At 44.3% G+C, this 12,888-nt stretch overlaps 1 protein-coding gene across 1 annotated transcript in view; it reads right to left on the minus strand.

Annotated features, from left to right (window-relative positions):
* The window catches only part of ORC2 (origin recognition complex subunit 2), a 32,652-nt gene that overhangs the window by 2,955 nt on the left and 16,809 nt on the right, over positions 1 to 12,888 (minus strand). Inside the window, exons 10-15 of the mRNA XM_015408675.1 lie at positions 12,161 to 12,270; positions 9,203 to 9,335; positions 5,091 to 5,187; positions 2,329 to 2,475; positions 1,414 to 1,585; positions 486 to 547 (exon numbers count right to left, since the gene is read on the minus strand). Of these exons, the coding sequence (XP_015264161.1) occupies positions 486 to 547; positions 1,414 to 1,585; positions 2,329 to 2,475; positions 5,091 to 5,187; positions 9,203 to 9,335; positions 12,161 to 12,270 (721 nt within the window). The remainder of the gene's footprint in view (positions 1 to 485; positions 548 to 1,413; positions 1,586 to 2,328; positions 2,476 to 5,090; positions 5,188 to 9,202; positions 9,336 to 12,160; positions 12,271 to 12,888) is intronic.

A 12,888-nucleotide genomic window follows, 5' to 3' on the forward strand; every position in this document is an offset into this window, starting at 1 on the left:
CCCGTTTATCTCGTGCGTGTGGCTGCAACCGAAAAAAGGCATCGCCCCCCCCCCTTTCCATCATGAAAACAAATTTTTATAAACTAAAAACTAAACATTCTAGAGGAATACCCAATATGTGGTTATTGAAGAGGCGAGAAAATCTTTTCTAGAGTCTCCAGTATAAAACGGGTATGCTCAGAGTTAGGACTTAGGCAAAAATAAATATCTGCAACTTCAGTGTTAATGAAAAGACATCAGGTCCAGACGCACATCCTCTCTGAAGTCACAGCTCAGCATGGAGATCCCTACAAAGAATGTGAGGTTTTTATACCTCTTCCTGATAGTTTTACAATAATCTGTAGTTTACAACAGCAATACATCTTTTTTTCCTTACTGACAAAACCAGCCTCAAATCACTAATACTTGTAGCATCAGCAATACTCTAAGCTGTAGAAAATAAAACGCACACACACCATAATTCATGACATTATGACACTGGTTACCTGGGTACGAGGGGTTATCCTTATTCTCCAGCTGATACTGTACCAGAAGCCTGAAAATACCCCTGAGGGTTTTGTGTTTTTTTGAAAAAGACAAAACATATTTAAATAAGACAAAGAACTTTCCATATTCAGCATACAACTACCATAGGAATACTAAAAGAAAGTAAGAGTCTTTAAAATCCATTGCGGTACAAACCAAATAAATAAAAAGCGGTCCCATTCAGTCCTGAAACAGATCCCTGCTCCATGCATCAGCCTACCTGTTCCTCTCTTCCAAACCTGTATTACTGAAAACCCGGCTTTTTCACCCAGTGGCCGTTATAAAAAGAGCTCTTTTCTAAGGGATGCTTTATCTTTTTGCAGTTACACTGAACGGGATATGCAAATAAACTTTTTTTTTTTAAGGAACCATGATGCATTTTTAAGGTTCTCTGTTCAAAAACAGAAGAGGCAGACAAGGTCTGTAGAAATGTGTATTAATATAATAAATAGGGGGGGGGGGGGGAACCCATATGCCAGGATTGGTTTGGTGTCTTCTCTGTGTCAATGACCTGAAGATCAGGCAGTGCTAATACTTGGGCACAAGGGACACATAACAAGGCCTTCGTTTCAGTAGCTTCAAGCCAGAGACTTGTTTTCCACATAAACAGAACAAAGTTTGAGTCCAGTGGCACCTTTAAGACCAACAAAGTTTAATTCTGGGTAAAAGCTTTCTGATGTCTGAAGAAGTGTGCATGCAGATAAAATCTTCTACCCAGATTTAAACTTTGTTGGTCTTAAAGGTGCCACTGGACTCAAACTTTGTTCTGTTGCTTCAGACCAACACGGCTGCCCATCTGAATTCAACATAAAACAGTTCATGAGAAAAAATAAACCCCACTCTCTGCGAATTACTGCAGATGTTCCCAGCTGCTGCCTGATTCCTTACCTTGCATTAGGAGTGAGACTGTGCAGGACGTGCGTGAGTGAGCTCAGAGCTAAAGACCCAGACTGCTTTATCAACATTGAGTTCTCATAGGATGTTTCTTCAACATAAGGGCTATAGGTAGTCGTTTCGTACCATAGCCAGTTATATAGGCTTTGTTTTGCCTGATCCCACACTACAAAAAAAAGACTACAATAAGCAAAGAGTATTGATTTATAAAACGTCGTTTAATGCCTAAGTTTTGGGGAGGTACGGGACAGTGTTTCCCACAAAATACTATACTAGCAGAATCTCTTTTAAATTAGGAGTTGAATTCTTTATCCTTCTTTCGAAATTCATGGCACCTGGAGTGGCATTACACTGCCTCACAAGGTGCCTGTTGGGCAGAAAAAGGAAGGCGATTGTAAGCTGCTTGGAGGCACATGAGGCCTGCTGGGTGACCTTGGGCCGATCACAGTTCTCCCAGAACTCTCTCAGCCCCACCTGCCTCACAAGGTGCCTGTTATGGCGAGGGGAAGGGAAGGAGATTGCAAGCCACTGAGACTCCTTAGGGTAGAGAAAAGGGGGGTATAAATCCTACTCTTCTTCTTCACACGGCAGGGCATTTTAAAACAGGCACAACCAGAAAAGGGCAGGGTATTCCCAACCATGTCACCAATAACCACTCCTCCTACCCTCTGAGTCAAAAAAGCTTTTGCTAGTCCACAGTGGAATGGCTACCACTACAGTCCCATTCAAAGGCAAAAACATCACTAGTACCAACCCAGCCTCAAAAGAATCAGAGAGGAGGACACATAAAACACAGGACTTACTAGTTTGGCCAACAACACTAGAAAAGTAAAAATTACTACTGATATCATTCATCTCTAAAGATAGAAAAGGGGACAGGGGAAGAATCCGCAAGGCCAGTGGACTCACTGAGTGGGGCATTGATGTGGTCAATCGTGGCGATGAGGTAGACGCTGGGAAGGGATGCCAGCTGTCCCAGGATCTGTTGGCTTCTGTCTCCTCTCAGCATCTGGCTGTCCAGGTTATGGATGAGCAGGTAGAGCTCCGAGGAAGGGTCTGGCCAAAGAGAAGAGGAGCAGCGACAGACAGTAAGCAAAACTAGGGTGCTGAGTGAGATTAAATGTAGTCCAAGGAAAAGCCAGTGCCAACCATCTAGTCGCGGCTGTGCCTCATCCCTCAAAGTCACACCAAAGGTTCTTGACGGCATTTCTCTGAATGTGCCTATCAGCTTTTCATTTGCGCATCCAGGATACAGGCCTGCTCCGTGACTAAACAGTCACGTATTCTTGATGTTCAAATGGAGGGAGGTGGACATTCTGTTTTAATCCATACTGTAATGTTTCCTTACAGCTACGATGCAGAGGCCTGTTCAATATTTTGTTGCGAGATCCTTAATCTGCTCAAAAAGATGGGGGTGGGGTGGGGGTGGGGGGGGATTTGGTTTACTAAACATTTAACTGTTGCAAAAAGCTGCTCTTTGCAAATAGAAGTATCTGATACCCAGCCAATTCCGCAGGGCCTGTAAGGCGAAGCTGTTCCGCCAAGCCTGTGGTTGGGGCAGCGGGTGGCTCACTATACTGGCCTCCCCTGCCCCCCCCCCCAACTGGCCTATGCTCTTTGTATTGTAGGCGGGGTGCCGGCCTTCCTGAGTTATACTCAGCTATATTCCTGAGGTCTAGGCTTTACTATCTTGCCATCATGTATGCTTTGTTGGGTTTAATTTTAACTTAAATTATATAAATGGTTTTTACGTCTTTGTGGGGCATTGCCCCCTGCCTTGAGCCCGCTTGTGAGGGAGGGTGGTATAAAAATCTCCTAAATAAATAAATAATCACCACCGTTCAGCTCTAGAAGCCCATATTTACATTAAAAATTGCTTCAAAATTAGTAACCATTGTATGAAATAAAAACACAGAATTTTAAACAATCATCCTTTTTCTGGTTCTTACTAGCACTGTGAAGAAAGTATTGGGTTTTGGTGAAATACTTCGTTTCAGCTGTACATTCAAAGGTTCATTTGTAACCAACGGTAACTGTCTGTATTCTGAGCATCTGTGTGCACAGGCGCCACACTGCACAGTATCTAAGCCAAAATCTATGCAAGATGCTGACCTTTCATTCTGAAAAACAGAAGTGTCTCATGGCTTATGAATGCATATGAGTGTCTTCACAGGAATATTATTAAAAGAATGATCCTTAGTATCTGGATTCTTTTACAAAATTCAAGTAGAAGAAAGGCTAATGAAAGGCTGGAAAACCCATCTTCTCCAGTGCATCTAAAGGACTCATCAAGAAGGGAACCGGCTCTACCTGTTCAGCCTTTCCACAGTAGCAAAGCAACAGCATGGAACCTCAAAGCTTCCAGGAAGAGAGCACTCTTTGACACCTGCGCAATAATATTATTATTTAAAACATCTATTAGCTGCCTCTCTTCGTTTATGGAGTTCCTTACGACTTGCAATATAGACAAAAAATAGAACACAGAAAGTACAAAATTTAAAATCACCATCTAGGACTGCTAGTAACTGAATGTGGTCTTATATGAATCCATCTTCAACTGCCTTCTGAAGATTAAAAGTGAGTGTGTCGGGTGCACCTCCCTGGGAAGGCTGTTCATAATCCTGGGGCTGCCACTGAAAAGGCCCTCTCAGATAGGCCCAGCAGATGAGCTCCTTTGATTGGTGGGACAGTGAGGAGGGCCTCTCCCTGTGATTCCTGGGTAGGAACACGTGGGAGAAGATGGTCCTTCAGACACCCTCGTGCCGAACCACGGAGGGCTTTAAAGGTCAAAAACAACACCGTGAATTGGGCTCGGGAGCAGATCGGTAGTCAGTGTCATTGCTATTATATCCGGGTAACATGCTCTCATAGCTGGCCCCAACTAGGAGTCTAGCTGCAGTGTTCTGCACTAGCTGCAGCTTCCAGACACTCTTCTACACTGGGGCAGCTTCCAGACACTCTTCTACACTGGGGCAGTAGGCATGTGTTCTTCTGCATCACTGCTAAGGAGTTGCACCAGCGTAAGCATGCTACACTGTGCATGGTTGGGGAGGGAAAGCAGGGGTGTAATGCTCTGCATTGCATCTAAGTGGCTGCAAGAGCAGGCCAACCTACAACGGACATTTTAACATCGTGCCACAGAGCTCTTGCACAGCAAGCTTCCATGACAACGCAGAAACTAGAGCAAGTGGAAAAGGCAGGCTGCCGATGTGCTTCATCATCCCTCCCTTTGTTGACAATCTTGTCTTTTTAAATGCAAGTTTGAAAATTCTGAGCAACTGACAGTGCGATCCTATGGAGACTAACTCCTGAGTAACTCTCCACACGGCAACACTGTGAGACTGGCAGCCTAATACTATGCCTCTCAAAACAACACAGCTGCATGCAAGATAGGTTCTAGATAGTTTACCAGCACCACTTTAACCTATACGCCAACATATTCCCAAACTATCACTCTTTTAACTCTATCCTTCCCGGATCCTCTCGCATGCAGAGTTACAATATCCAACAAAAATAAGGGTTTTTACCTTACTGCTTTAACTTATTTGGGAAATGTATGTACAGTGGCAACCAACCAACCAGGAGATTTCTCCAACCAACCAGATTTCTCCAGGCTTTTCTAGCTGACAGCCAGAGTCCAAAGTGCTCAGACATCTGCCCAATCACTTTACCTTCTTTAAATCTTTTCACGATCCAGTCCAACTGATCCTGGGGGCTGCGAAAAGTGCCTGTGTGATCCAGCACCTCCTCCGTGATGGAATTCAGAATCTAGCACAGAAATGCAGCAGGTCACATAAGAACATAAGAACATAAGAGACGCCAATGTTGGATCAGGCCAAAGGCCCATCCAGTCCAACACTCTGTGTCACACAGTGGCCAGAAATACCAGTGCCATCAGGAGGTCCAGGAGTGGGGCCAGGACATTAGAAGCCCTCCCACTGTTGACCCCCCCAAGCACCAAGAAGACAGAGCATCACTTGCCCCAGAGCCCCTAGCTATACCTTGTGGCTAATAGCCACTGATGGACCTCTGCTCCATATGCTTATCTAATTCCCTTTTGAAGCCGTCCATGCTTGTAGCCGCCACCACTTCCTGTGGCAGTGAATTCCATGTGTTAATCACTCTTTGGGTGAAGAAGGACTTCCTTTTATCCGTTCTAACCCGACCGCTCTGCAGTTTCATGGAGTGCCCACGAGTTCTTGTATTGTGAGAAAGGGAGAAAAGTACCTCTTTCTTTACCTGCTCTTTCCCATGCATAATCTTATAAACCTCGATCATGTCACCCCTCAGTCGTCTTTTCTCCAAGCTAAAGAGCCCTAAGCGCTTTAACCTTTCCTCATAGGGAAAGTGTTCCAACCCTTTTATCATTCGAGTTGCCCTTTTCTGCACTTTTTCCAAAGCTATAATATCCTTTTTAAGGTGTGGTGCCCAGAACTGCACACAGTATTCCAAATGAGGTCTCACCATTGATTTATATAGGGGCATTATTATATTGGCTGATCTGTTTTCAATACCCTTCCTAATAATCCCCAGCATAGCATTGGCCTTCTTTATTGCAGTCACACACTGTCTCGACATTTTCAGTGAGTTATCCACTACAACTCCAAGATCTCTCTCTTGCTCAGTCTCTGCCAGTTCAGACCCCATCAATGTGTATTTATATTTAGGATTTTTGGCTCCAATGTGCATCACCTTGCACTTGGCCACATTGAACCCCATTTGCCATGTTGACGCCCACTCGCCCATCCTTGACAGATCCCCTTGGAGTGCCTCACAATCCTCACTGGTTTTCACCACCCTGAACAACTTTGTATCATCCGCAAATTTAGCCACTTCACTGCTTACTCCCATCTCCAAATCATTAATGAACAAGTTAAAAAGCAGTGGACCAAGTACTGATCCCTGCGGTACCCCACTGCTTACCACCCTCCACTGAGAAAATTGCCCACCTACACTCACTCTCTGTTTTCTATGAACTAGCCAGTTTTTGATCCATAAAAGGACTTGTCCTTCTATCCCATGATTTTTGAGCTTACTTAGGAGCCTTTGATGAGGAACTTTATCAAAAGCTTTCTGGAAGTCAAGGTAAATAATATCTATTGGATCCCCCTTGTCCACATGTTTGTTCACCCCCTCAAAGAACACTAACAGGTTAGTGAGACAAGATCTTCCCTTACAGAAACCGTGCTGAGTCTGCCTCAATAGGTTTTGTTCATCTATGTGCCTACTAATTCTTTCCTTAATAATGGTTTCCACCAATTTACCCGGTATCGACGTCAGACTGACTGGCCTGTAATTTCCCGGATCTCCTCTGGAACCCTTTTTAAAGATGGGAGTGACATTAGCTACCTTCCAATCCTCAGGAATGGAGGCAGATTTTAAGGAAAGATTACATATCTTTGTCAGGAGATCTACAAGTTCACATTTGAGTTCTTTCAGAACTCTCGGATGTATGCCATCTGGGCCTGGTGATTTTTCAGTTTTTAAGTTGTCTATCAGTTTTAGGACCTCCTCTCTCATCACCTCAATCTGACTCAGGTCTTCCAACACCCCTCCTGAAATCAGTGGTTCTGGAGTGGGCAAGCACTTCTCATCTTCCACAGTGAAGACGGAGGCAAAAAATGCATTTAGCTTCTCAGCCATTTCCCTATCATCCTTCAATACTCCTTTTACCCCTTGGTCGTCCAAGGGCCCCACTGCCTCCCTGGCTGGTTTCCTGTTTCTAATGTATTTGAAGAAAGTTTTATTGTTGGTTTTTACGTTTTTTGCTATATGCTCCTCATATTCCCTTTTTGCCTGCCTGACCTCAGACTTGCATTTTATTTGCCATAGCCTGTGTTCCGTTTTATCAGCCTCACTGTGACTAGCTTTCCACTGCTTAAAGGAATTCTTTTTACTTTTTACAGCCTCCATTACTCTGTTTGTTAACCATGCAGGCTTTTTCCTATACCTGTTTGTGCCTTTCCTAACCTGCGGAATATATATTTTTTGAGCTTCTAGGATCGTAGTTTTAAATAGATCCCAAGCTTCCCCAATTGTTTTGACCCTTTCTACTTTTCCTTTCAGTTTCCTCCCCACGTGTCCCCTCATATCAGAGAAATTACCCCTTTTAAAGTTAAAAATGGTTGTGTGAGTCTTTTTGGCCAATTCTCTATTTGTACAAATGATGAACTCAACAACATTATGATCACTGTTTCCAAGTGGTGCAATCACTTTTACATCTCTCACCAGGTCTTGAGTGTTACTTAGGACCAAATCAAGGATCGCCTCTCCCCTGGTAGGTTCCATGACCATCTGCTCCATAGCACAGTCATTTAGAGTGTCTAGAAACTCAATCTCTTTTTCCCGGCTAGAACACATATTGACCCAATCAATGTGTGGGTAGTTAAAATCACCTATTATTACACAGTGTTTTTGTCTAGTTGCTATCTTTAAGGCATTCATCATTTTATAATCCTCCTCTATCTTTTGATCTGGTGGGCGATAACAAACTCCCAGTGTTAAGTTTCCTTTTGGCCCCCCTATTTCAACCCATAGAACTTCCAGAAGCGAATCCAATTCACTTAGCCTCTCAATCTTTCTAGACTTTATACCCTCTCTGACATACAGAGCTACCCCACCTCCAACCCTTCCCCCCCATCCTTCCGATATAATATATAACCGGGAATCACTGTGTCCCACTGATTTTCCTCATCCCACCAAGTTTCAGAAATACCCACAATGTCTATTTTTCCCTCCGACACCAAGCACTCCAACTCCCCGATTTTACCTCGGACACTTCTGGAAGGTCACCATCTTCCTTTGGGATAATTCTTTAGTGATGGCGCTAATAAAAGGCCTAGTCTGAAACTAAATTTCCAACTATCTCAGATTATACAAAATCTCTACAAAAAGACAATATGTAATAAAAAAGAGATGCATAAAATGCACAAAAAGCCCCTTCACATATGACTTTTGTAAAGCAAAGTACACCTTAATGCTCTGCTCCGTAAGTTACGATATACACTAGTGTAGGTTTCTCTGAAGCTTCAAATTGGAACTCTCTATGCTAGCTTGTTCTTCCCTAAAAGTGCAAGCAAGCGGTCACAACTGCAGCTGAAGTCAGCCTAGAGCACACACTACCTCTTGTGTTTTTGAGTTAAAGAGAAGAGAATGTATTCTACTTTGAACTGCGTGTTGAACTGAAAGGGAAAAGATCAAGATGGGTGGCTGTGTTAGTCTGTCTGTAGCAGAAGAAAAGAGCAAGAGTCCAGGAGCACCTTAAAAACTAAGAAAATTTGTGGCAGGGGAGGTGCTTTCGTGAGTCACTGCTCACTGCTGTATCTGAAGAAGTGAGCAGAGACTCAGGAAAGCTCATCCCCTGCCACAATTTTTGTTAGTCTTTCAGGTGCTCCTGGACTCTTGCTGTTCGCTACTGAAGAAGGGAGCCGTGACTCAGGAAAGCTCCTCCCCTGCCACAGATTTTGTTAGTCTTTCAGGTGTTCCTGGACTCTGGCTCTTTTCTACTGCGAATGGGAAAAGTTATCAATAGCGCTAAAGGTTTTTGCTTACTTCTCTCCATGGCCTTGATCCAACCAGCTTTTCTGCTGCTGAAATATGGGCAGAAAGGTCCCCTTTGACCATCAAAAAGGCTATGCTGGGGATCACAGGACCTGTACGTACAATAGCTGTGGGGGGTGGGTGGGAGGGGCGTAGCAAGGATGAGAGGAGCCATGGACGAGAGTGAGTGAATAATCTGGCCGTATCCAAACTCACCAAACATTCCCATTTCTGTTCTGCTTACCGATTTCACAGTGATGCTGGGGAAGAACCCATTCACCACAAGATGAACCGAATCCTGAAGAAGAGAGGTGCGAAAATTCTCCAAGAGGTTTTTCTTTGAACCTAGCCCATAAAGCACAATATTGAATCCCAAGCTGTAAGACAGAAAAACACTCAAGCTTATGAGGTAACTGAGAACCCCAAAGATGCTGCTGAAAACTGGAATACCAGTTATCTACTTATGCTGGCACTTCTGCTTTTCTCTTTTCTAAATACGTATTTTAATTGTATTACCTTCACATTAAAAAATTACTCAATTTTTTTTAAAGGACGTATATTTGAAATGTTGTTGTTGTTAGCCTTTCAGTCGTGTCCAACTATTGGCGATTCTATGGGCCAGCTCTCTCCATGTTTTCCAATCTTGTACTGTTCATTTATTCCGTCCATTTACTTCTCACTTGGGACTCAAAGCAGCCTAGAACATCATTCTCCTCTCCTCCATGTTATCCTCACAACAACCCTGTGAGGTAGGCCAGGTCAAAAGTTTGTGACAGGCCCAATGTCACCCAACAAGTTTCCGTGGTAATAGTGGGGATTCAAATCTGGATTGCTGAAGGTCCTCATCTGCCACTCCGTCCCCTACACCTCATTGGTTCTCCCGTTACACCACTGCCTGATCCTTTTCTGATCCTGTACGGGCAGAATGACACGTTTAGTATCGCGCACAAAGGATTCCTAGCCCCATGTGTGCACGTGTGTGTGAAGTGGTACGGGAAGGCACTTTTGCAAGGGAGACGGAGTAGACTCAAGAGGAGGGAACTTATCTCTTCCTCCACCCTCCCTCCTCACAGCTGCTCTTCTACCAGTTGGGATACAAAGGTGTCCGTGGGCTTCAGCCATTCCTCTCTCATCAGCCATTTCGACGAAGCCACATGAGTCTGCTGATGCCTTCCGACATGCCGTTTTGAAATCAGTGAGCTCAAACTTCAGTTACAGTTTAGCATTAGTTAATTACCATCATTTTTCTTTAAGCAGAATGCCCAAAGGGGGGGGGGTGTTCATTTCCCTGTGTTGATTAGTTTTTAAAAGTCTTCACATTTAAAACAGAAAACTGGCTAACAGGCTACACCACAGCACTGTGAAGAGCCTAGAAGTGCACCACACCAACCCTACATCATGGGTGCTTGTGGGGAGCACCTCAACTCACATGCTGCACCAGCAGTGCTGAAAGACTGTATATAAATTTCCTGGGCTTCCAGGTTGCTTCCCTTAGCCGGCTTGCAGTGGGTGCACTACACAGAACAGGGAGAGGAGAACCGACCCTCCCCACCAAAAAAAAAAAGGATTCCGGGGAGCATTTCAGGCTGTCTCAGGAGAGAGGAGCCAAGACAGTCATGCTCCACGGGCAAGTCCTCACGCCTCTGTGAACACGGTGCTGGAACCAACCCAGGATGCTGCTCAAGACTGTTTGAAACAATCCATTCCATCACATTTTACCTAACTTCCCATCCAAGGAGCTCGGGGCAGTATAACTTGGCTCTCAGCCCCTCCATGTTATCCTCACAGCAATCCTGAGAACCAGGTTTAGAATGAAACACAGTCACTGGCCTAGGCTCACTTACAGCACAAGCCTAAATACTCAGAAGCAAGTCCCCCTAAGTTCAATGGAGCTTACTCTTTAGGGGACAGGATTTAGGGACAGAAACTTAGTTAGTTTCATGGCAGACTAACAATTTGAACCAAGTCTCCTAGCCCTAGCCCAACATTCTGTGGCTGCGGTCACACGGAGCATTAGGCACGCTAGAGAGACGGAAGATAGGCAAATTTTCCGGGCGTGATCTCACCGCCACATCTGGGAAGCGTAGAGCTCCCGTGGCGAACCCAAGGCTTCCCGCCCAAGACGCGCGGTTAAAAACTAGTACCTCGGAGGTACTAGTTTCCGGTAACCGCGGGGCAAGGGCGGGCATCTGATCGCGTTTCCGGTGGTAGTTCCGGCGCCCACCCATGCCCCCTTGTATAAAGGTGTGTTTTTTTTCAACTGTCCATGGGATGCGCACAAGCACCCAACGGGGCATGCGCACACTTCGGTGTCCGGGGGAAAAAACACCCGTTTGCCACGCCACGCCGCTTCTTTGCCGCGGCACAGGATTGTGGTATGCTCGGCACCTCCCCCCTACCACAGGACCTCCACGGTACATCTGCTGGTGCAACCGCGCATTATTTTGCCCTGGGGCAAACAGCCACGCCTCCCCCCCTCCCTCGATATCCGGCCCATGTGACCAGGGCCTGTGTCTACTATAACAGTGCCTTCGCAAGCCATAGTGTTCATTCTTTTGTTAATGACACAGCGATACCTATGCCAGAAGGTACTTGTTTGTTTCAGGCCCAGGAGAATCACTGTGAAGGACCAACAGTTTTCCCCTCAGGCCAGCACCTTTACACAACACACATCTGTAGAATTTTAATTTAAAGTCTACAGCTGTTTACACTACCATCTGCCAGTCAGCAAACACGAAAAAGGAAATGTAAGCATCTATGCCAATGATCTAGTTATTTTCACAGCCTCAAAAGCTGTTTCAAAGAGAGCAATGCCTTTTCGTACATGGTACAGCAATACTCTGAAAACAGCAAAACATATTCTCATTTCCTCTACATTTCAAGGAGGAAGTGGATATGGCAAGTAGGTGTATACTCTAGGACAATGTACTTTTCTGTTACACAGACAATTACCACAACTGTCATCTTGAGAAGGGCTTGATATATGGCAACTTCTTTCCTGTTTAAGACCAAGAGTGGGAGACTTCTACCAGTCCAGGGGTCTACATTAAGGAAGCAGATCTCAACTTCCAGGACATACAAAAGAGGTCTCATATGCAGTTTAATTCCAAAGAGAGGACTATTTCCCTAGCTAACGTTTACAATGATTTAATTTCCAATTTCCACGTTTGCTGGTAGAAGACTACATACTGCAGATACCTACTGCAACTGTAACATCCATTTGTAAAAGAGGGATTCATGTTGCTTGTTTAACTCTTCACGTTCAGCAGCAAAAGCAATTGGCACTTTATTCAAGATGTTCTGCAGGGTCTCCTGTATCAGGAAGAGGGGAAAAGAGTCATTTGACAGGTTGGAGAACTGAAGGAAATTATTCCACACATGAAACGGGTTTGGTGACGAACAAACTGTTATTTCCAGATAGACCAGACAAGGTTATACAACAGGTCCCAGCACGCTTTTCAGAGATTAAATGAACGAAACTTCCCAATGTATCTGGGGCAGTGCCACCAGAAATACATTCCATTTTGCCAAGGTTGAAATCAGGGCAAAATAAGCCAAGCTCATTTATAGCTGGGAAATTAAAATACCAGAAATCTATGGTGTACTACCTACACAGATCTAATATATATTCATAGACTATGGCAAACTGTCCTATAATTCTTACCTTTGTTCCAAGGAAAATTCTGAAGCTATTTTAATTAGTTACGTAGAGTTTATTAGCAATTTATAAAGGAGGTTTTTAGGTCTATTTCTAAAGAATATATTCTAGAGGAAATAGCACAATATTGATCTCTGTTCAAAGTAATGAGGACATACTGTGTTCTAAACTGCTCTCAAGAGTGTCGATCACAAAATGATCAATGTTCATTTTTAATGGTTCCAGTTTTCTTGGTATTTGGTAACTGTTTTTCATGACATCAGATTGGTTTT

This window comes from Gekko japonicus, unplaced genomic scaffold, assembly GCF_001447785.1.
Source record: "Gekko japonicus isolate JY-2015 unplaced genomic scaffold, Gekko_japonicus_V1.1 scaffold2090, whole genome shotgun sequence".
Lineage (NCBI taxonomy): Eukaryota > Metazoa > Chordata > Lepidosauria > Squamata > Gekkonidae > Gekko > Gekko japonicus.